The following is a 22,427-nucleotide window of genomic DNA, read 5'->3' as shown; positions in this document are numbered from 1 at the left end:
ACCGACTCCACAGTTACGGAGCCGCTCCCGGTCAAACTAAAGCAGAGCAGAGTTATGGAGCAGGAGCCCAGTACATCAGTCTATCATTGAAGCATCATTTAACATTCATTGGTAAATGAATTTAACATTTCTGGGACATTCATTCTGGATCAGAACTGAGAACAAGAGGAATTAATCCAAAAGTAAGAAGGGAGGCGTCAGTAGCACCTGGACCTCCTGTTTCCAGTCTCCTTGGCCTTCCTGTCCTCTTCGATCAGAGGTCCAATCACCTTCTCTGTTGTGTCGATCAGAACGCTGAAGGTCGGCTCCACAATGAAGTCAATGAAACCTGCAACCACACATCAGGATGATTAAAATGTTATTACAGCGATGAGCTCCAGAGCCATGAGTTAATGGGCTCAGTTCCTCTGATGACCAGGAGGTGGCACCAGTGACCCAAAATCACTAAACACAGGATCCAGTCAGTGGTCGCAGGTCTGTTGTCAGTTGGTGGAGCAACAAGCTGCTGACTGAGGGTTGAGTCTGTTGTGTCTCAGACGACGGTGACACATTCAGCCGTTCTCACGCTGCCTGTGACAGATTCAAGCTGCGGCCGGTGCCGGTTCTTACCTATCTGTGACTGGGCGATCATGGTGGCTTTGCGGTCGCAGAGAGGGGAAAAGGGAAGGCCGAGCTGCACCTCTTTATCTCCCTGGAAAAGACACAGTCGCCAAGGCAACGTCATCTGTGGCGCTTCCACCCACTTGTTGCTTCTCGAGCACCATAAACAGACAAATAGTGTGAAAGCGAAGGATGTGATGGGGTCTGAGCTGTGAGCACGCTGTTTGGGCTGGAGCTGGTACCTGTCTGAAGAACTCCTCCATCAGGCTGTGGGTCCAGCGGTGGTGCAGCGGCCAGGCCTTGGCTGGATGACTGATGTCTGCAGCGTGAAGCATCAGGGACAACACCTTGACTTTGTCTATTCTGCAGAGAGGAAAGGGTGAAAGTGTTTACGGTGTAAAGGCGGCTGCAGGTGATGCCAGTGGACAGTACGGTTCCTGCAGCAACGCGAGCAGAACCCGCCGACAGCCTGATGACAGCGTCGGCCCCTTCCTCAGCCAAGCGTGAGCTGAGGCGGGGGGGGCTCACACTCACGGGACGCGCAGAGCGGTCTGGACCAGCAGCCTGTGGGACCTTATGTTTATTTCAAACTCCCACTGATGATCTGCTCGTCAGCCTCACACATTCTGCCACAACACACTCAACACTTCCTGATTTTAACCTGATTAATTCACTGTTTATTGATTTACAAAACGTCTTATGGTGACCAGCGCCGCACAACGCTAGTTAATGCCAGAGGTCAAAGGTCACAGCTGCAGCACTGACCCGTGTGTCTGAGTCAGGGTGTTCCTCATAGTCTTGATCTGCTGGAAGTGGCAGGACATGTCTGTGGACATCACCATCTCTATGACCAGGGACCGCAGCTCCCTGCCGGGACCGACACAGAGCCGTCACAACAGAGCAACAGCTGGAAGCCAGATGCAACTGATCACTGATCTGTGTCGACCTCCAGTCGTCCTTGTTGAGGTTCAGCAGGATGTTCATGTCCTCCTCCGCCATCAGCCTGTAGGCGGCGCTGACGTGGTGGTTCTCCAGCACCGACCTGTCGTTGTACAGAATGGCCACCTCAGACCTGGCAGACAGAGGGAGCGGCGTCAGTCCGGTCACAAATCCTTCATCAGTTACAAGTGTGATCAACGTGAGAGTCTGCGTCACCTGGTGTGGATGTGGAAGTTGTTGGTGGTTCCTGTGTGCTCGAAGTCGTGAATGGCTGCTGCAAAAACCATGGCGAGAATCTCCAGCTCACTGAGCCAGTGCTGCACACACACACGGACACACACACGCACACACACACGCACACACACACACACACACACACACACACAGACACACATACAAACACAGAGCTGAGTTAAGTTAACAGCAGCGGGAGGAGCCTTGTGTGTGTGTGTGTGTGTGTGTGTGTGTGTGTGTGTGTGTGTGTGTGTGTGTGTGTGTGTGTGTGTGTGCGTGCGTGTGCTTGTGTGTGCGTGCGTCCGTGCATGCGTGTGCGTGCGTCCGTGCATGCGTGTGCGTGCGTGCGTTACCATCAGCCCGGTGTGCAGCATCAGGAAGTGAGCGGTCTGCGTGACGTCGGCCGCGTGGATCAGGTTGTGGTAGGGGTTCCTGTGTTTGCTGTATCCGCTCTCCAGTGCTTCAACAAACTGCACCAGAGCCTGAACCGGGATCTGAACAGACACCGAGCATGAGCCGTCTGATGATGTCATGCACCGCTGTGAAGCAAGAAGCCGCATGTACCCTGAACCTGTTGATGAGGTCGTATCGGGTCAGCAGGTCGTAGACCAGGAACTTGAGGGCGTGGTCTCCAGTTGCCTCGTGGAAGGAGAAGACGTCGAACGACCACTGATCCACTTCCTGTGAAAATCGACAGACGGTGACGTTGTAAGATAAATATAAATATGATGAAGCGAGGCTGTGGACATGTGAGTGTAATGTGACGTGTTCACCAGTAGAGGGCGGTGTGAGCGCGATCATGTCTGGGAGGACGTCAATCAACAAACCCAGTTAAATGAATGTCTTTATTATGGATCGGGTTCCAGCAGGTTCGAAGCAGCTCGTGTGATAAACGCATCGTTTTGCGGTCTGTGTTTTGTTTCCCTGTGTGTTTCCCATCACAGGACACGCTTAATGAGAAATCATTTGAATTTACTGTAATTGAGTTTAGTTGGTGCAGGAAGTCATGAAGGTGAAATCCATCAGTGCAGCGCGTTAAAGCCACAGGAGCTGCTTCCGCCTCCTCCCTCTCACTCGTGCTCGTTTGTTCCACATTTAACACGCTCCTCCCTCCATCTTCTCCTCGTCCTGCTCGTCCCTGTCTCCTCAGACTCTTCCTCCTGCTCCTCTTCCTCCTAAGGACTAGCTGCTTCTTGCCTTTCGGACGGATGTGTTTCTGCTGTGGTTCTGAGACTCATCACATGAGAAGTTATTCTCCGTTTTACATGTGTGATGTCGTCAACATTATTTAGAAGCTTTTTTTTCATTTTCATTTTAATGAATCATTTGCCTGCGGGAAGCGCTTTGATTCAGTAAATCTGAATGAAGCGAGCACAGATGCTGCACACAGTGACACAGTGCCCGTCCTGCCTGGGCCTTTACCTTGAGAGCTGCCAGCGCCGTGGGGGGGTAGGTCAGACCGGCCATGTTGGACGTCCGTCTGTACATCCTGTCACACACACAAGCATGAAGCTCAGATCTCACACACAGTGTAAACACCCCCTCCAGCTGCACTCCTCCACACTTTGTGACCAGGGTGGACTGTTTGTTGCCACGGTAACTGCCTCCCAAACACACGCGCCTGCATACAGTGAGCGCCGCCCGGGAGCAGCAGATATTTTTTGATTTCATGCGTCATTAGGCTGCAGCAGATGAAGCGATAGCGTTCGACGAGCGCCCATCAGCGTCTCGCTCACACGCTAACATGGTTTCACCCTCTGGGCCGGTCTGACGGATGCGTTCCGTTTACTCTGAAGGGGTGCGTGACTGTTTACTACTCTTTCCTGGGACGCTGCAGATGAAATAAGTGGGTGAAGTCCTGATGGCTTCAGAGTGAGTGGTCGTGTCACACCTCACCTCTCTACAAAGATGCCGGCCTGCACTGCGTGGACGATGGTTCTGAACCTGGGCTTCTCCTCGGGCCGGCGCTTGGCCATGCCCATCTTCCTGCTGAAGGTGCACGCCAGCCAGTCGCGCACTTCGCTGGGCACCGACTCGGCCTGCAGGTCGCTGAGCTCGTCCTCGGCGTCCAGCAGACGCCTGCGGAGCACAGAGGCCTGGTGAGAAGTGGGCGTCAGCTGGTCCATGCGTGCACACAGTCTGCCCGGTGGCCGAGCCGCAGCCGCTCTGCTCGCTCTCTTACTTTCGTCCGTCCCACCTGGTCTCGTCGGTGTAAACCGCGTCCAGCATGGCTGCAGCCAGCTCCAGGTTCCTGCGGAGCTCCGGCAGGTCCACCACGCCGCGGTCCATCTGCTCCAGGACCCCCTTCATCCTGGCAGAGGCACACACACACACGCACACACGCACGCACGCACACACGCACGCACGCACGCACGCACGCACGCACGCACGCACACACACACGCACACACGCACACACGCACGCACGCACGCACGCACGCACACACGCACACACGCACCACTAACACCCCCACGCACACACACGCACACACACACACACGCACACACGCACACACACACACACGCACACACACACACGCACGCACACACACACACACACAGCGTAACAAACAGCCGTGAGGCGGTAACCGTGGGAACGGCCTCGTCCCATCACGCGACGTAAAGTCCCAACGGCGGCTTTTCGTAGCACTTAAGCTGCGATTGTTGCTTATTTACGTGCTGGACAAAGTGCCTGACGGCGCCGCGGGTCAGAGCCGGACCGGACCTCAGCAGACTCCAGGTTGAAGCTACGCTCACAGTGACTGTATTAACTGGGAGGAGAGCTCCCTCCTCCAGCTCAAACTGCGGAGGCTCCTGTGGGGTTTCTACGTTAGTGACCGATGATGAGACGCTGCTTCGTCACGTGCTGCTTAACGAGCAGACGCGCACACCTGCTGAGTGACAGCAGGAAAGCGCTGCACCCACACAGCTGCTGCTGAACGCAGCACAGCCCAGGCTGAGAAGCTGCTTCCTCCAGATGGACCCATGACACGCGTGCCTCCTGTCAATCAGCCCACACCCACAGACAGGAAGTAGAGACGGAGGCTGAGCCACGGGTTCAGACGCTCTGCTGAGGCGTTTCTGCAGTGGACGGGCAGCGTGTGGACGCTTCTGGAGGCACAACAATGACTGGCAGCTCGTCGGGATTCCAGCGTTTGAGTCGTCTTGTCTTTTTGCACGACACCTACACGTTTCTTGTTCATTTGTTGAGCGAGTGTCAGGAAATGAAGGCAGAACAGTGACATGATTGACTGAGACAAACAACAGAGGGGTTTGAAGCGTCGATGGAGTCTGTCAGCAGCACGAAGCAGCTCCCAGACCAGCACGGACGGGGAGGGACACGTCTGGACAGGAACCGGAGCGGCCCGAGCGGCCGGCCCAGGTGTGTGTGGGAGGAGGGAGAGCTCCCTGTGTGAGTCTTACCTCTGCGACGCGTTCTTGTACTTCTGCCTGCGAACACAAACACAAACACAAACAGAGTCAGTGCAAAGCAAATGACTCCACGACATGAAGGCGTGAGGTCAGGCTTTAGACTGATCCTGGGTCAGTATTTGTGGTGATTCTGCTCCACATGTCGCGAGTCGCTTCCTCTTCTTCAGCTTCATCTTCATCGTAGCAGCGTTCACATCCTGACGGAGCTCTGTGTTCTTGTGGTTCTGCTTGTGTTGGTGTTCTGTGGAGGAGTGTGTGGAGCGGTCCAGCACCAACAGAACTCTTCCAGGAGCTTTGTGATTATTAATGAACTAATAAAACCAGTCATCGGCAGCTTGAACTGGGATCCAGGACGAAGGTTCTGTCGCGATGCAAACTACCACGGTGAATGTTCTGGATCAATAAAGCTGATGAAGCTGCACCAGAACCGAATCTGTCCCAGAACCTTTAAAGAACTGGGCCCATGGACTTCCTCTACAGCTCCAGGAACTGCAACCAGAGGCTCACTGCAGAACCCGTCTGTCTGTGAAAGGTTACAACTTCATTACTTTCCCTGCAACATGTTTGCATCCATTAAAGTTGTTTTGCCTTTAATATTCATATCTGCAGAGTCTGTGTGACCTCAAACAGCGAGTCTGATCAGGTTCCTGGAGCCGTTGGGTGAGCTGGACTCTAGGATGTAAATGGACCCGCGCGGATCCGGACCTCTCAGACGCCTCCGCGTCCCGGCCGGACCTGACAGAACCTGCTACTGCGAAGGAGGACCGGCCCGTTTGCACAGAGGTTCGCTGCAAACAAGGTGAGTCCTGCAGTGACTCATCCTCCGTCATGACTCCACGCTGCTCGGACTCTCCTGCGTCCGCTCACCTCCGCCGTAAGAACAGTGTTTTATTATTAGACGCCTGGTTATTTGCATGACTTTGTTTGCGATGCACCACCACAGGGCGCATTTCTCGCTCCTTTAGTGGCTCCACCGCCTACGTCAGGACGGAGCCTTGAAGGGAAAGCAGAACATCCATTAGAAGGAGCGGTGTGAATAAGAACCCTGTGAGCGCGGACGTGCACGCGCACAAACAGGCTCTTAGGGTTCAGCTCGAACTGCCTTCACTGGACGCACTCTGCTCTGGGTTGGAGCTTCTCCTCTTAATACGTTTCCACATCACTGGACTTGAAAAACATTTTCATTGCAGTAACTGAACGACTTCAACTGATTCCTCTGCTATTTTCTGCTTCACAGAACAGTTTGACTCCTCAGCGCACGTCGGCTTTCGTCTTCATCTAAACAAAGGATGCGGATAAAAGAGGAGAAGCTACAAAAGGAAGTCAATAAAAAGCACTTCACTAAGTACACAAAGAAAACAACGTTCGGCTCCTGCAGCTGCATGGCTCAGAATTGGCTTTATCAAAATGCTCTGCTGTTACCACGGTAACGAGGGAGGATGACCAACAAATATTTACACATATTTGTTTTCCCTACAAACAACACAGACCTGCAAACAGCGCCTTTATCAGGAGCCACATCATTTGTGGGATAAATAACAACAGTAACAGCGCTGAACAAAGCTCAGCAATCAGCAGATGCAGCTTCATTCAGTCCATCTCCTTCCTGCACCACAGCTTTTACACCGAGGACATTTGCTTAATTGGATTTGAACAAACTTCTGCTTCAAATCAGACAAAGACTCTCTAGTAGTTAATGAATTCACACAGTATGTGTGGCGTCATGGCAGCAGGGTCGTGGCTCCGGGAACACACTCAAACACAGAAGGCTGTTAACGCCACGGGGAGCAGCTTCGAGACAATGCTCCATGAACAGAGGCAGCAGCAGACGTCAGGCAGCGGCGCCAGAGCCCAGAGGGAACGCTCCCCATCAGTTGCCTTCACAGCATTTACTCTGAACGGATGCTAGGAGGCTAACTGGAGCTTCAGGGACTCCTGCTCTTCATGTGGAGGTCAGATCACAGCTGTGTCTGCGTTTCAGCCTCCATCACACTCACATCACACGTTCACGCCCCCAACTTTCAGTATCAGCCAACGTCTGCTGCTCAGTTTGAGGGTTTTCCTCTGCTGCAGATAAGTTACTCCAGGAGCGTAATGCGTGTGATTTATAGGAATGATTGGACTCATGAGTGACAGCTCCAAGTGAGGAAGGTGTAAATGAGTACATGGAACTTACTGTGACGATGTAACGGTGGACAGGTGACGTAACTGGAGCCAGAGGGGGTCACTTGACATTTCAGTGAATGATCTTATACAGAGGCAGGTGTTTGCTTGTGCTAGGCTAATGTGACTCTATGGCTCCATCCCAGTCGTCATCTGATCCAACCTCTAACATCAAGCAAACGACTGACGCTCCACAGATTTGGGTAATTATCTGATTCCAGCTCGTTAAGGACTCGCGCTCTGAGACGCTGCCTTCATGCCCTCCCTCTGCGTCGCACTCTGTCTGTCTCACTGTCTGTCGTTCTTTGCCCAGAGTTTGCTGCATCGCAACGCTCTGCCGTTGCCATGGAAACTATGGAGAACAAAAAGACATGCTGATTTTTACATCTGCTGCCTCCAAATTCAGACAGATGTGATGACTCTGTTCCTGCTGCGATGTTTTTAGCTACTGAGAAAATATCCAGCAGACCTCAACACACACACGTGCACACTCGCACGTGCACAGACCCACACATGCACAATGTCTCCATAATGTTCGGATGTCGCAAACCCACTGTTTTTCAGTCATTTGCTGTCATTCATCTTCTCTCCCTCCTCAACGTCACCACGGCAACCAGCCCCCCAATGCCGTCCGTGTGGCTGATTCCGACGCGAGCACCGACCAGTCGATGCTCGCAGCAGGATCACGGATCGATAGTTCTATTACATCATCATCAATATCGCATCATCAACAGCTGATTGTTTACTCACATTCCTCTCAGTCGAATCAGCACCGCGTTGTTGTGGTTCTGCTCCAGAGAGTCTCCGAAGTCCTGCGTCTCCTCAGCCTGCTGCACCTCCTCAGACTGCTGCTCCTGCTCAGTCCACTGCTCCTCAGTCCGTGACATCTCCTGCGTCTGCACCTCCTCCTCCTCCTGCAGCTGCTCCTCCTCCTCCTCCTTAGTCTGCTTCACCTCCTCTTCCTCTTGCTGCACCTCCTCAGTGTGTGCCTCCTCCTGCTCCTCCAGCATTTCTCCTACTTTGTGCAGTGTGTCCTCTTGTTGCAAATCTTCATTCTCCACTTTCTCCTCCTGCTCCTCCTCCTCTGCGTTTAAAGCCTCCTCTTCATGCTGCATCTCCTCCTCATTTAGCGTTTCCTCCTTCTCCTCCTGTTGCATCTCATTCTTCTGCTCCGCCACTTGTTGCTGCGCCTCTTCTTCCTGCTCCACAGTTTGTTGCTCTTCTTGTTCTTGCACCTCCTCCTCCTCCTGTTGTTCCTCCTCCTGGTGTTCTATGTCCTGCTCGACATCTTCTTGCTGCTCCTGCTCTTCCTCCTCCAGCAGCTCCTCAGGCAGCTGTAACTCCTCCACCTCCTCATTCATCTCGCTGTGGTGAAGGAGGAGAAGTGTTTGCTGAGCAGCGTTTGGTGTTTGAGAAGCGGCTGGACGTTGCTCAAACTCACGGATTTGTAAAATCATTAACGCAGACCGCAGCCATTTGTGTTTACAGAAACTTCGTCCAACTTCCTGTGTCACTCCACAGGTCGTGCAATCCAGAAATATTGAAAATGAAAGGGAAGCTGCGAGGTTAAAGGTCACTAGATAATGTGCAAAAGTTGAAGAGCAGGAATGGACTCAGTGCCCAAAACAAGCCACAGGTGAAGAAAGTGGAGAGGTTCCTTCAGTTCAGCTCTGCACTCCAGCACTGCGACGGTAAAATGATCAGCTGAATGTCCCAGAGCATCGCCGTAGCAACGCACAGAGGAAGTCAACCAGCAATAAAGACAGGATGGAGGGAGTGAGCGAGAGGCAGAGAGAGAAAGAGAGAGGAGGGAGAGCGATGGAGGAAGACAAAGGAGAAGCAGAGAACCTTGCAGAGCGTTTCCGTGGTAACTCAACAACGGTTGCTAAGAGTGATGGAATCCTGCAGCCGACAGACCTCTCTCCTCTTCCTCCTCCTCCTCCTCCTCACTCCCCACCAAATCCAATGGCACAACTTTATGCTCCCTCTGATACAAACAGGCATTTCATCCAGCCCTCCTCATGCCCGAACCTCGGTGTTTGTGTCCCTGTGTGTGTGTTTTACACCATGGTGATGTAATGTTCCTGAAAATGAGAGTCACACAAGCTCCAGTCAAGTGGCAGAATCAGGGGATCTGCTGGCGTCCCCTAGAGGCTGCAGCCGTGGTAGCAGCCACAGCCTGCTGTCTGCATGCATGCAGGACGCTGAGCCCGGCACAGACGTGTCAGAGGCCAAACCCGCGCCTGCATTGGTTTATTGGCCCTGAGACGAGTCAGAGAGGGGACATCAACAGAGCCAAGCAAATGAAGCAGGTCAGAACATGAGCCTGAGGCACCGACGGACCAAAGCTCCTCCCCCTCCTCCGTGCAGTGGAACCCGAGGAGACGCTCGCTATCGGTTTGTGGCGGTGGTCTTTGGGTCATAATGTGGTCTTTGTTGTAGTTTTACATCCGTGAGCCTTTTCATGAGCTCGTTTTATTGTGCAGCTCCACTGATTCAGGGGGTTTGAATGCAGCTCTATGTTATGCAGCTACTGTATCTTTAGGGCCTCCTTTTTTTAGATCAGACGCATGTTTTTGATGCTTTCTGACAAACCTGGAATCTGAACATAACCCCAGAACCTCCAACCTTTAGACAGAGTTGAGCTGTATTTTTCTTACCAGGCCACTGGGGCCGTGTGACGCTGCCGTCTTCCAGCGCAGCACTTCCTGACTGGAGGCACGGCCTTGTTCAGCTGCTGACGGGAGGAGAAGCCTGTTTAAAGCGTAATCACATGACGGGTGTAAGCAGATCTGACCTGTGCTGCTCCTGTGGGACAGAAACTAAAACTGCAACTTAAGAGACGCGGCTCTGTGGGTTTTCATGACGACGAGTGATGAGCAGAACCTTTCATCCTCGCTCCGTCCACCTGCTCTCATTAGCCACATTAAACTGACTCTGGCATCAGCCAGCCAGGACTTGTTTTGGTCATTAGTAATAATGACTCAGCCACTAAGGCTCATAACAGTTGAATTCAGTGGATTAAAACCGAGCATGTGTCGCCCTCTGCTGGATGGTTCTAGTCCATCTCTCTCTGAGTCAAACACATAAACAAACCCTCATGGCAACAGACGAGCATCTGATTGGTCAGCTGCTCCTTAATTGCCTGTTAATTGGTTCTTCACAATCAGAACCAACACTGAACAGGCTGTTAAAGACGTGGACAGCTGGAGGAGTGAGGCTTTCACTAATGGATTCAGGTCTTTGTTTGTCAAAAGGCTTTGGAGGCAACGAGTGGAGCAACATGAGCGGAGCTGAGAGGCACCAAATGACAAAGGCCACGAAGCACAGTTAATAATAATAAACATCCTTGAATCACTAAATCCAGTGTTGTAAATGTTTAAATAGACGCTTACATTGACGCTACAAGTCGGATAAAAAGCATCAGAGCGAGGATAACAAAAAACAAGATCCCTGCAGAAGTGGTGAAGTTCTACTAGAAACAGAAAACCACAGAAAACCACGGTCTCACCGGACCCAGTCTCCTCCAGCTCCTCCCGCGGCCTCAGCGACACCACCACCGTCCTGGGGTCCAGAGCCGAGCAGAAGGAGCCCATGGTCAGCAGCCGTCAGCTGACCCGGGATCAGTGCTCTTCCTCGTCCACGTGCTGCTGCAGCATGTCTGTCTTACCCAGTGCTCTCTCTCTCTCTCTCTCACACATCCAGTAGTCTCTCGGCCAGTCAGGCCTAGTGTCTGTAGCAGCAGACTGATGACTGTCGTCTCACAGGAAGTGTGAATGGATGAAGAGGAAACAGAAGCGTGAGGAAGTTGATCGTGTTCACATCATCTGCAGGACGAGCATTCTGCTTCTACTCAAGTCTTTATTCTGCTTTTATTGTGGCAGCCTCCCACAGCAACAACAAACAAAACCCATCAACAGGAACACGCGTCACATGTTTTAGAGTAAATACTGTCACATAAACCCAAACCTCAAGAGATAAATGAGATCGTGTTTTCACACCTTCATTTCACTCATTCGTCCATTTTCACGGGCAGTGATTAAATCAACGCCACATTCTCCAAACTCGACTGGTTTCAACCATTAAACCTTCTCTGATAAAAACATCCTCCTCATCAGTTCAACGTCTGCTACGTCTTTCAGCGCCATTTAGCGTTTGGACCCGTTTATCATCTGCGTTTTGAAGCTCCTCAGCTGCTGCAGGAAGCCGGGGTTGGGAGACGAGGCGGGTCGAGCTGATTGGACCCGAGACAGGGCGTCGTCGAAGGCCTGGCCGTCGCACGACATCAGGTACCCGACGACCACGGCCGGAGCCCGTGACACGCCGGCGTTACAGTGGACCAGCACCACGCCTTTCTGGACAGAACCAGGCGGAAACGTTAGAACCCAGAACCTGGGCTGATGAGAACTGAGCGGAGCTGCGCAGGCGATGATGATAATGACGATGACGATGACGATGATGATCTTCATCATGATCATGACGTCACCAGGTTAAAGAGTAAGACATGGGCTTGTACTGATGTTGTCTGACCACTAGAGGGTGCTGCTGAGCAACGCAGCGACAGACCTGCAGCAGGGTTTCACTGAGTGAGGGGGAACTGGGAACCAGACCAGCAACACTGGTTCCATTGGTCATACATTTCTTAGTTGGGACATGTTTGCTAACCTCATGTTTGTTTAGTTTAGTTCTGCAGTCATGATCTCAGTCACATGATGCTGCCGTTGCCATGACAGCGCCGATAATCGACTCTAGAAGCCAGATGGCCTGCTGGGTAATTTGACTCTGCTTTTCAAAGTAAAAGCATGGGTTTGATTATGGGGTGTGGAATTACAACGCACAGAAACATATCATAATGAAGACACACTTCCTGTAACACACACCACTAAGGACGGCCTAATGGCTCCTACAGCATGCGTGTGTGTGTGGTGTCAGGTTAAGGTGAGCCGCGGGCTGCGCTGCTAAAAGCTTGTATCACTGAGATCTGATCTGTGTGCACTTTAATAAAACATGCACAAATCTACCATGCATTATTTAAAACAGGGAGAAAGGAAAGGAGGGGAGGGAACGAGGGTAGGAGACGTCTGCAGCCCCACTGTGTCCTGGACCTGGAACGATTTTACTGTGAATCATGTGAGATGAGGAGCTTTGCCTCACGGTGCAGAGGATGTGTTTAAGGTGCTGCCAACGAGAGACGAGACGCGTCTGTTCTGTGGCTGCTTGGAGGAGACACACGCGTTCATACTGACGGATGGAGCTGCTGCTCACCTCCTGGCGCGTCTGCTGGATGAAGTCGCAGCAGTCCTGCAGGTGCAGCAGCAGGTCGGCGTCGGGATGGTCCAGGATGCTGACCGTCCTATAGATGAACAAGTCGGGAAAGGCGTTCTCCACCCCGAAGGCCACGTTCAGGATGTGAGACACCTGTTGAAGCGACACCACCTGACTCCAAACTGCTCATTTCCATCCAGATTAAATGTCTGAGCAGGAGCTCACCTTGTGTTTCCTCAACGTGCCAAAGTCATGAGCAGCATCTTGAGAACCTGACACACACAGTGGGCAACTGGTTAGCCTGGGCCCAGTGGCGGCGGTTCCAGGTCACAGGGCCTCCGGACCCGTGCTGCACGTCAGCTGAGCTACTGGACCGGGTTTGTTCTGGAGCCACTCACCCAGCAGCAGGTAGGGCTTGACCAGGCCCACCTGCAGGTCCCAGGAAGTGTCGGGGACGTAGCCCAGCGTCTTCTCTGGGGGCGCCGGGTCTTCAACCACGGTGATGGTGGAACCCTTCCAGGTCTCGATGATGCGACGGCCGCTCAGCGACGTCACGCGCGTGCACTGCTTCCTGAGGCGCGCGCGCGAGAAGCTCTGGATTTCCTGCGTGAGGGACTGCATGGCCTGAAACACACGGACCGGCTTCAGAGCTTCAGCTCCGGTTCTGTGTCGCCCACGTCAACCCAAGGTCCAGCTGCAAATCACTTCAGAGAGCTGCTACAAACAGCAGCTTGTTTTCTACCATTCTGTGATTTGACTTAGTTCTTTGGTCTCATAAATTCACAAATGAGTTGTTTTAACAAAGGACCTCCTTCTTGCATGCGACGGCGCTGGTGAGCGTTACACCTGCTACGCACACGTCAACCCTCATCTCCATTAATATGCAATAAGCAGAGGAGCAGGTCGGTGTTACCTGGTTCTGGGCGTGAGGTTCTCCGGTTCTGGTGCAGCTGAATGCTGGCGGTCCAGGTCGGTGTTACCTGGTTCTGGGCGTGAGGTTCTCCGGTTCTGGTGCAGCTGAATGCTGGCGGTCCAGGTCGGTGTTACCTGGTTCTGGGCGTGAGGTTCTCCGGTTCTGGTGCAGCTGAATGCTGGCGGTCCAGGTCGGTGTTACCTGGTTCTGGGCGTGAGGTTCTCCGGTTCTGGTGCGGCTGAATGCTTGGTCCAGATCAGTGTCCTGAAGGCGTGGGCCTCCTGCTCATGTCCTGCCGCCGATGCGGGTCGGAGGCCAGACGTGGGCTCTGCTCCCTGGAGCCGTGCTCACCTGTGCCAGGTAGGACCGGTCCACTGAGACCCGGCAGGAGGGGCGAGCTGGCGCCGTGCAACGTGAAACCTGCCGCCTGTGACACGGCGTAAATAATGATGCAGCTTCAGCAGAGACGCCACAGACAAAGCAGCTGTTTTACTGACAGGCCACTGAACGGAGTCCATTTAACAGCGGACCAAGATGATGGGATGTTGTTTCCATGGAGACGCTGGAAACGCCAGCTGATAGACACACGTAAGTGCCCTCATGCTGGTGATGAACCCAGAGAAGGTGGCCTGTCCTCCCTCCTACGGCCACCGGGGGTCTCTGATCGCCCTGAGTGCGGGTCCGAGACCTGCTGCGGTTCCGTTCGTCCGGTGGCTGAGCGTCTGGACTGCGTGCGTCTCCCTGGCGATGGCCGAGCCTCTTTGTTTGCCAGCTTTCACACATGCAGCCTTTCTGTGACGTGTTCGAGCAGCTTGGCTCATAAAGTGGAGACGCAGACGTCAGGGCGTTGAATCAGCGCGAGGCTGAATGGCTGCTCTTCTCGCTCCCAGGTCGTTTCAGCTGCACTGAGGAGCTCTGCGGCTGCTTTGTGCTGTGTGTCGATAGCTGCGCTGCTGTTTATGTTGGACGCCACTCCGGTAGTTTCCACACACACACGCACAGATAAACAGTTTTCTTCTGGCACTAGGTTTTTTTTGCTCGTCTGCCTTCATGAAGACACTTGTTGACATGACCTTCAATCGTCCCGCTAATCGCCAGCGAACCTCAGCAGGATGAAAGGCATGAGGGTGTAAGGGTTCAGGCCAGAAGCATCTTTTCTTCCAAATATGTGAAAGAAGAGAAGGAAGGAGGTGAAGTCAGGATGAAAGCGCAAATGCTGACTCAGCGATTCTTCGTCTGGCTCGATGAGTCATAAAACCCAGAACGGCCAGAGCGTGTGTGTTGGACGTGGGTCAACCTCAAGCTAACATGGGAAACTCCAACATCTGACAGCCATTACTGCCTACGGGCAGAGTCATGTTCAGTCTAAATGGACCAACACCAGGACTGTTAGAGCAACAGACTGCTCAGAGGTCAAAGGTCAAACTCACAGGATTTAGGCTGCTACAGTTTGCCTTAACGGGACTAACGGGACTGCAGGGCATGCTGGGAAATGCAGTCCCACTCTACTTCCTAACTCATGTCAGCTGGTTTATTCAAGGCAACAATCCTCAGACTTGAGTGATGTCCTCTGTACTTTAAAGAGTCAAGATCTAAGAGCTGAGCACTGACTCCACAGCTGTTAGAGGCTCCACTGTGTTGACTTTTCATCTAAAAGGAATCTGTCCTAGGATGAGGAGAAAGAGGAGAGAGGAGGAAGAGGAGGAGGAGAGGTGAGGACGGGAGGAGGGAGAGAAGGAGGGATATGAGGAAGAGGAGGAAGAGGAGGAGGGAGAGAAGGAGGGATATGAGGAAGAGGAGGAAGAGGAGGAGGGAGAGAAGGAGGGATATGAGGAGGAGGAGGAGGAGAGGTGAGGACGGGAGGAGGGAGAGAGAGAAGAGGAATATGAGGAAGAGGAGGAAGAGGAGGAGGGAGAGAAGGAGGGATATGAGGAAGAGGAGGAAGAGGAGGAGGGAGAGAAGGAGGGATATGAGGAAGAGGAGGAGGAGAGGTGAGGACGGGAGGAGGGAGAGAAGGAGGAATATGAGGAAGAGGAGGAAGAGGAGGAGGGAGAGAAGGAGGGATATGAGGAAGAGGAGGAGGAGAGGTGAGGACGGGAGGAGGGAGAGAAGGAGGGATATGAGGAAGAGGAGGAAGAGGAGGAGGGAGAGAAGGAGGGATATGAGGAGGAGGAGGAGGAGGAGGTGAAGGCGGCTCCTCCCGCTCCCTCCAGCTGCCTGCAGCCCGGACAGCAGCGGCACAAGCGCGTCCGCCTTCCTTCTCCGTGTCCGTGTCCGTGTCCGTGAGCGAGCTGCCGTGACCCCAGCCTCACCGACATGCTCTCCCCGGGACTCTGCGCGTCGCTGCTGGCCGCCTGGTGCGCGCTGTGGCCGGCGGCGGTCCGGGCGGCGTCCTGCGAGCCGGTGCGGATCCCGCTGTGCCGGTCCATGCCGTGGAACATGACCAAGATGCCGAACCACCTCCACCACAGCACGCAGGACAACGCGGTGCTGGCCATCGAGCAGTTCGAGGGGCTCCTGGGTGAGTCCTCAATTAAGCCGTAACGAGCGGAACCGAGTCACAAATCAGTGAGTCTGCGAACCGATTGGACGATGCTATTAGCGGATCACATGTACACGTGGCCTCCAGAAGACGGTGAAGTTACAGGTAGCCGAACCCACACGAACAGTGCCCATTAGACGTTAGTTGATTTAATGCTGAACATTGACGGGTTCAGCTGCAGCTCTGTCAAACGGAGTTCTCCAGTACTACTTAAATCATAAACTAGTGACAAGCTCAACACAGCTGAGATGGGACCAGTCCGTCTGCCTCATGAGCAGCAGGCTCCGTTCTGGTTCTGTAATGGTCGGGGAGTCTCCACAGCAGCAGACGGACGGATCCCAGTGAACAGGAGGACTCCACGACTGTCTGGTGTCCGTTTAGTTAAAGAGAAACGTTCACCTCCAGGCTTTAGCTGCAGTAGAAGTTACAGAGAACCCAACAATCCCCACTGAGCAGCACCAGGAAACCTCCAGCAGAACCATGGAGCCTGTGGACTGAACAGGAAGGTTAGTGACTGACGCGTGTGAAGCTCTGATCCTGGTTCTGTTGAACCGGAGGCAGAGGAAATTCTCCAAACCATCGTTTCGTTCTGATGCGACACTTAAAGTAAACTTAAAGAAAAGAAGCGGCTTTGTTTGGACTTTATGCACCCGATCAGGACTCAGAGTTGGACACGGTCTAAACCTTAAACCTGCAGTCAAATCAGACCTTCAGCCACAGGCTTCATCCTCTCAGCTGATGAGATGAAGTGGTTAAAATCCTCATTAACACGGGTTTGGCGCCTACTTTAAGTTCAGCCTCATGAACGTTGTCCAGACTAAAGAAATCCACCATTCTCTAATTTGGCTCCGGCTTCAGTGACTCATTATGTGTAATTAACAAACCGCCAGTGCTCCGGAACCACAGGGCTACGAGGTTTCCCAGGAAACATACCTGTGGCGTCCCGGGGATCCATGGGGTCGAGACCATGGGCCCAGCAGTGAGCTCAGTCCAGTCCAGTCCATTACAGTCCAGCAGCGGTGGAGGAACAGTTCTGGTTCCGTCTGTCGTCCGTCCACGCTGCTCTGAAGCAAACCTTCGTTTTACGTCTTCAAACCAGAAGCTGATAGTCAGGTTTATGATCCTTAAACAAAGCTGCCCTGAATATTGGAGGTTCAGCCAGTGATAAAGGCACATCGTCCCTCTGTCTGTCTGTCACAGACTCATGCAGATACTTTTGCTCTTAATGGTGCGTATTATTAGATTTGTTTCCACGCTGACACTGATCAAGATTTAGTTTGTTTTTCTCATCTCCAAAGACAATCTTTGACAAATGGTGCGTGAGCTTATGGGATTCCTGTAATGGATGAATGATGGAGTGGATGCGTGGAACCGTCGGTTGAGGCTTGGCTGAAGGAATGTTTCCCCACATTCCTGCTGATAGCGCTCATCAACGCTTTTGTGTGAGTTGATAAGTTTGACAACAAGCTGCTTCTCGAACCTGCACGTTCGCTCATAACCTGCCTCCATGTGGAAACTGTCCAGGTGCAAAAGGCTTCACTTTATCTTGGTTAAACTTCAGCGATATCAGTCTGGGACCTTTTGTAATGTTGGTCCAAAGCACCTTGGCACCAGCTCATGTCCCCTGTAGGACTGTGGTGGTTGCTTCCTGGACGCTTCAGCTCTGGCTGCTTTTTGGACCTGAGCTGATCTGTAGTCTGTAAAGCAGAGTACATGCGCTCAGCCTCATTAACGACCATCATATTTTGTGACGCATTGGTTCTGGTTAGAGCCAGCTTCAGTGGGTGAGCATGTAAGACCTGCAGGTCCGAAACTCGAGCCAGTTCAAAACGCTTCTAGTGCTTTAGTTGTCTGCCGGACCCCGGTCACGCTCCACATCCGTGACGCGTGTGGGAGGAATTACTGCCATAGTATTTAACACTTGTTTAATGCACACTTCTTTCTAGAGCCAAAGGTCGTAACTTGTAAAGTAGTGGTGATGACTCGACTCGCACCATGTTTCCACTCGTTTACAGGGTCACGAGTGACCAGGTTTCTGCTGGACCCTGGTTCTGTACCGGGGGACCAGATTAGAGCCCTGACCCGTCTGGGTCATGTGTGATGCTACTGTAGCTGGGCCTGGGGTGAAGCAGCCTCTGGCTTCTAGGACCACAGACTAACGCCCTGTCGTCTGTTCAGGCACTGCCTGCAGCCCGGACCTGCTCTTCTTCCTGTGTGCCATGTACGCTCCCATCTGCACCATCGACTTCCAGCACGAGCCCATTAAACCCTGTAAGGGGGTGTGTGAGCGGGCCAAGCAGGGCTGCGAGCCGGTGATGAAGCGCTACAACCACAGCTGGCCCGACAGCTTGTCCTGCAACGAGCTGCCCATGTACGACCGCGGAGTCTGCATCTCGCCCGAGGCCATCGTCAAGGCGGAGGGTCCAGGTAACGCTGTGTTCAGGCACCAAACGCAACCAATGAAAGTCCCAACCTTCACAGCACTACATCACAGTCTTGGTGACTTGTCAAAATGTGGTCATCTGGTTTCCATGGACCATCAGGAAGATGTTTTCCTGCTTAGCTGAGCCTCATCAGTGTCGTCTAATGTTTTTACTCTCAGCGGTTTCTGCTCCCTCTTGTACAGATACTGACTCACTTCCCTTCCAACTTCACACCCACTGACTTTCTCAAAGAACTCCTTGATGAAGGCAGCCCACTCGTTTTACACTCGATAAAACCCTTCACTGTCCTCGGTTTCTTGGACCAGCGAGTCTCCTAAAATAACACTCATTCCAACCCCCCTGACCTCCATTACGATACACCCACGCATCGCAGAGCCGCCCGCTCGGCTCCGCTCAGCAGGCTTTGGGATTTTCCCTTGGTGTGATTTGTTGATTTGCTGAGGTTCAGTCAGGGTGGAAGTCGTTCCAGGGATTTTCATCAGGCCCCGAGTCTCAAAGTTCAGAAATTAAAATTCTAAAGGCTAGAACAGATAAGGAACCGTTTGTCTCCATGTGTTCACACAGTGTGTTTGTGTGGAGTCCTGAGGAAGGCTGTGACACGCAGGTCCAGAATAAGTAGCACTAACCAGACTGGGAGGCAGAAAATGATCCTGCTCCACAGAGGATGAACCCCTTGTAGACCATAGGCACCTTTCTCTGCAGACATCCTTCTGTTTCCGGGTGTTTCCCTCAGTCTGGGCAGTGGCAGCTTACACAAGCCTCATACAGAATTGAGCAGATTGGTCTGAACTCTGAGCACTGATACTGCTTCTTTGTGTGAATAGATGCATATCATCAGGACCCAACCAGGTGTAACCCAGGTGAGTTTGACATTTCTCCACATGCTCACTCCTCCATGAATCTACAACCAGTTGAACCATTTCAGTTGAACCCTTGTTCCTCCAGAGTCCAGTCCAGACTTCCCAATGGACTCCAACAACTTCCACTGCAGAGAAACACATGCAGGTGAAGTCCACAGGCTCCATCCATGCATTCATTTAGACAGAGGAGGTTCCTCTGTTCCTGTCATGACGTGGAGCACGTTTGTCTGCAGGTCGCTGTAAATGTTCCACAGTTAAAATGACCTTCAGAACCTACCGGAGGAACAACTACAACTACGGTAAGTCAGCGGCGGTGTTCACCCGAACCTGTTTCTGCTCATTGCTCCTGGCGCTTCCACTGAAGGTGTAGATTTAAGTTTTCCTCCTTTCTTGCTGACCGTCGCTTCCATCGAGTGTTCTCCAGATGTTACCGTGCACCGGCGGGATTTGGCTCCAGCACAGATTTCCATGGGGATTTCTGGAGCTTGCTGATGCCTTTGGCCATGAAATCCACTGGGGAAAATCACTTTCCAGTCAACGATAAAAACAAGCTCTCATTTTGTGAATATTCAAATATAATTGAAACCTCATGGCGGCCTGTCAGGATGCTCTTTACAAATGAGTCCTTCACCAGGCGGCTTCTAGGTTCCAGTGTCTTTGACTTCTTGACCCAACTTATTGTATTTTGACTTAATTTACCTTATGGTACTACATTTTACGTTCTCTCCTGCACTTAGTGGAAACCAGTCCAGTCCAGTTTGTACTTTCTGTCCTTGAGCTGTTTAACTAGTGGTTAAATCTGTTCAGTGATCCTCAACATATTGAGCCAGGCAAGTTATTACTGGCTGTTCCAGCAGCAGAGACGCCAGCTCGTCTTTGCCATCCATTAAAACTTGACCCGGTATTTATTCATCCTCAATTCTTCCTCCACCACCTTCCTTGTTTATTAAATGAATTTCTAAGCAATCTTTCAGCTGATGCATCTGTCCCTCAGTGATCAGAGCGAGGGTGAAGGAGGTGAGGAACCGTGGCCTGGAGCCCACGGCGGTGGTGGAGGTCAAGAAGGTTCTAAAGTCTTCTCTGGTCAACATTCCCAAAGAGATGCAGACGCTCTACTACTCCTCGTCCTGCATGTGTCCTCCTCTGACCCCCGAGGAGGACCACCTCATCATGGGCTACGAGACCGAGGAGACGTCCAGGTAGCTACCGAGGCTCCTGCCTGAGCCGCAGCTCCTCCCAGCAGGACCCTCACTCTGGTTTGCTTGTAGGTTGCTCCTGGTTGATCGCTCCATAGCTCTGAAGTGGACGGACAAACTGGGCAAAAGGGTGGAGGTGAGAGTCCCAGACGGTTCCACACGAGTAGAATACAAAGACTGTGCTGTTTGTTCCTGTCACCTCACTGTGTGTGTGTCTGCCTACAGAGATGGGAACAGACTCTAAGGAAGCGGGTTCAGCGGGTTCGCCAATGAGTGTGTGTGCGCGCGCGCGTGCGTGCGTGCGTGTGAACATTGCACTATTACAAGCTGTCGTAGCTGAATGTAGTTCATCTCTTCACCTGTCAGATTAATTTTCTTTGCACAAACCTAATTTAGCGTGTGTGTGTGTGTGTGTGTGTGTGTGTGTGTGTGTGTGTGTGTGTGTGTGTGTGTGTGTGTGTGTGTGTGTGTGTGTGTGTGTGTGTGTGTGTGTGTGTGTGTGTCGCGGGGGGACAGAGGAGTGGCACGGCGGCTGGAGGTGGTCTGACCTTTGACCTCTGCCTCCAGCCGTACTGCTGTGGCTGCAGATCCAGAGTAAACGGCACATAACGCGGCTGCAGCGGCGCTCGGCTCACGAAGGACGCACCAGACGTGTGTCTCCATGTAGCGGGACGGCGTCGTGGGCAAACGCCCATCGTGCTACGTTATTATTTTTATACTCTAATATTTTAATTGTTATTTGAAATTCTGAACTTCATGCTTGAAGTTTTCCATTTAATGTCAACCCACATTTTCCTATTTCAACCAACTTCATTCTTTTAAATCATCGTCTGTGATTCACTTTATACGTTTCAACAAAACAAACTGCCAATAACATCTACTTCATTGTTGCGATTCATCATCCAACGTGATGTCTCTGGACGTCAAAGCGGCTCAAACAGCCTCATTCAATAGTGCATCAGTGATTTTGTTTACACCTGTGCTTTTCCAGCTCTGATGTGGACACGTCCTTCATTTCACTGATGGTTCAGATGGTCTGAACAAACATGTAGACAAACTAACACTCTTGTACATTATATTAACGCTGATATGTGGACTGCTGATTTCACATCTTTTTGAACAATTAAACGTGAACTATGACCATGTGGTCAAACAAAGTCTGTGGGTGTTTGTCTGTATGAGGTCAGCAGCAGCCTGTGATCTGCAGGTGAGTTGATTTATGGTGGCGCTGACAACAAAAGATGATGAGTTGGGGGAAAACACAGTAACCTTTAATAACTAGTGGGCCTAATGTTGATCCCTGGAGAACACCTTAAAACAACTATAAACGTGCAACTCATTTATATCTAAAGACAGAACCTAAGTGGTTCTGTATCAGTTAGTTACAGAGAAGATGATGTATGGTTGTTTGTATTTAAGCATTTAATAGGAACAAATATTTGTTTCAACCTGAGGTTGAAGGAAAAGATCAGTCTTTAATAAACTACACAAATTGTGACCGTGCTGCTAAACTCCTCATGAACATATTGTAATATTAATGTGTGTGTATACGCATGTGTTTACATGTGTGTGTGTCTGTGTGTGTGTGTGTGTGTACACCTGTGTGTGTGTGTGTGTGTGTGTGTGTGTGTGTGTGTTTGTACGTTTGCGTATGTGTGTGTGTATGTATACGTGTGTGTGTGTGTATGCGTGTGTGTGTGTATGCGTGCGTGTGTGTGTGTGTGTGTGTACGTTTGTGTATATGTGTGTGTATGTGTCTGTGTTTGTGTGTGAGTGTATACGTGTGTGTGTGTGTGTGTGTGTGTGCGTAGGCGTGTTTCCAGTAGTTCCTGGCTGCTCA

General features: G+C 52.0%; 3 protein-coding genes across 5 annotated transcripts in view; 1 reads left to right on the top strand and 2 right to left on the bottom strand.

Moving 5' to 3' along the window:
• pde1a (phosphodiesterase 1A, calmodulin-dependent) overlaps window positions 1-9,386 on the bottom strand; it is a 10,410-nt gene extending 1,024 nt beyond the window's left edge. Inside the window, exons 1-14 of one of the 2 annotated variants that reach the window (XM_029137000.3) lie at window positions 8,118-9,386; window positions 5,196-5,222; window positions 3,971-4,084; window positions 3,670-3,852; window positions 3,196-3,262; window positions 2,338-2,454; window positions 2,127-2,267; window positions 1,756-1,856; window positions 1,547-1,672; window positions 1,366-1,467; window positions 843-963; window positions 610-691; window positions 208-328; window positions 1-36 (exon numbers count right to left, since the gene is read on the bottom strand). The exon at window positions 1-36 is cut by the window's left edge and continues 149 nt beyond it. In XM_029137000.3, the coding sequence (XP_028992833.1) occupies window positions 1-36; window positions 208-328; window positions 610-691; window positions 843-963; window positions 1,366-1,467; window positions 1,547-1,672; window positions 1,756-1,856; window positions 2,127-2,267; window positions 2,338-2,454; window positions 3,196-3,262; window positions 3,670-3,852; window positions 3,971-4,084; window positions 5,196-5,222; window positions 8,118-8,824 (2,045 nt within the window). In that variant the 5' untranslated portion in view covers window positions 8,825-9,386. Of the gene's footprint in view, window positions 37-207; window positions 329-609; window positions 692-842; window positions 964-1,365; window positions 1,468-1,546; window positions 1,673-1,755; window positions 1,857-2,126; window positions 2,268-2,337; window positions 2,455-3,195; window positions 3,263-3,669; window positions 3,853-3,955; window positions 4,085-5,195; window positions 5,223-8,117 lie in introns of both variants that reach the window. The other variant, XM_029136999.3, reaches the window with a different exon arrangement.
• A 1,318-nt stretch (window positions 9,387-10,704) lies between these two features.
• On the bottom strand, window positions 10,705-15,407 carry dusp19a (dual specificity phosphatase 19a). 2 transcript variants are annotated; one of them, XM_029137003.3, is made up of 5 exons: window positions 13,546-15,406; window positions 13,031-13,256; window positions 12,858-12,904; window positions 12,633-12,785; window positions 10,705-11,722 (listed from the first exon to the last, which is right to left on the bottom strand). In XM_029137003.3, the coding sequence occupies exons 2-5, from the start codon at window positions 13,251-13,253 to the stop codon at window positions 11,516-11,518; spliced, it is 630 nt and encodes a 209-aa protein (XP_028992836.1). In that variant the 5' UTR covers window positions 13,254-13,256; window positions 13,546-15,406; the 3' UTR covers window positions 10,705-11,515. The 2 variants fall into 2 exon arrangements, with proteins under 2 accessions (XP_028992836.1, XP_040924854.1); XM_041068920.2 differs by having other exon boundaries at window positions 13,031-15,407.
• Window positions 15,408-15,670: 263 nt separating this feature from the next.
• Window positions 15,671-21,747, top strand: frzb (frizzled related protein). The gene is made up of 8 exons (XM_029137393.3): window positions 15,671-16,066; window positions 18,266-18,514; window positions 19,356-19,391; window positions 19,477-19,536; window positions 19,625-19,690; window positions 20,386-20,590; window positions 20,660-20,723; window positions 20,813-21,747. Exons 1-8 carry the CDS (start codon window positions 15,862-15,864, stop codon window positions 20,858-20,860), a joined length of 933 nt encoding a protein of 310 aa, XP_028993226.1. The 5' UTR covers window positions 15,671-15,861; the 3' UTR covers window positions 20,861-21,747.
• The last annotated feature ends 680 nt before the right edge of the window (window positions 21,748-22,427 follow it).

This window comes from Betta splendens, chromosome 21, assembly GCF_900634795.4.
Source record: "Betta splendens chromosome 21, fBetSpl5.4, whole genome shotgun sequence".
NCBI lineage: Eukaryota > Metazoa > Chordata > Actinopteri > Anabantiformes > Osphronemidae > Betta > Betta splendens.
This window is presented reverse-complemented; position numbering and strand designations above follow the sequence as displayed.

Excerpts from the sequence above, each read along its gene's own strand:
- dusp19a (XM_041068920.2), bottom strand. The coding sequence starts at position 13,253 with ATGCAGTCCCTCACGCAGGAAATCCAGAGCTTCTCGCGCGCGCGCCTC. Across the intron at positions 12,905-13,030 it reads CAAGCCCTACCTGCTGCTGG|GTTCTCAAGATGCTGCTCAT; the intron begins GTGAGTGGCTCC and ends TGTGTGTGTCAG. Across the intron at positions 11,723-12,632 it reads TCCAGCAGACGCGCCAGGAG|AAAGGCGTGGTGCTGGTCCA; the intron begins GTGAGCAGCAGC and ends GGTTCTGTCCAG.
- frzb (XM_029137393.3), top strand. The coding sequence starts at position 15,862 with ATGCTCTCCCCGGGACTCTGCGCGTCGCTGCTGGCCGCCTGGTGCGCG. Across the intron at positions 19,691-20,385 it reads GAGGAACAACTACAACTACG|TGATCAGAGCGAGGGTGAAG; the intron begins GTAAGTCAGCGG and ends TCTGTCCCTCAG. Across the intron at positions 20,591-20,659 it reads GAGACCGAGGAGACGTCCAG|GTTGCTCCTGGTTGATCGCT; the intron begins GTAGCTACCGAG and ends GTTTGCTTGTAG.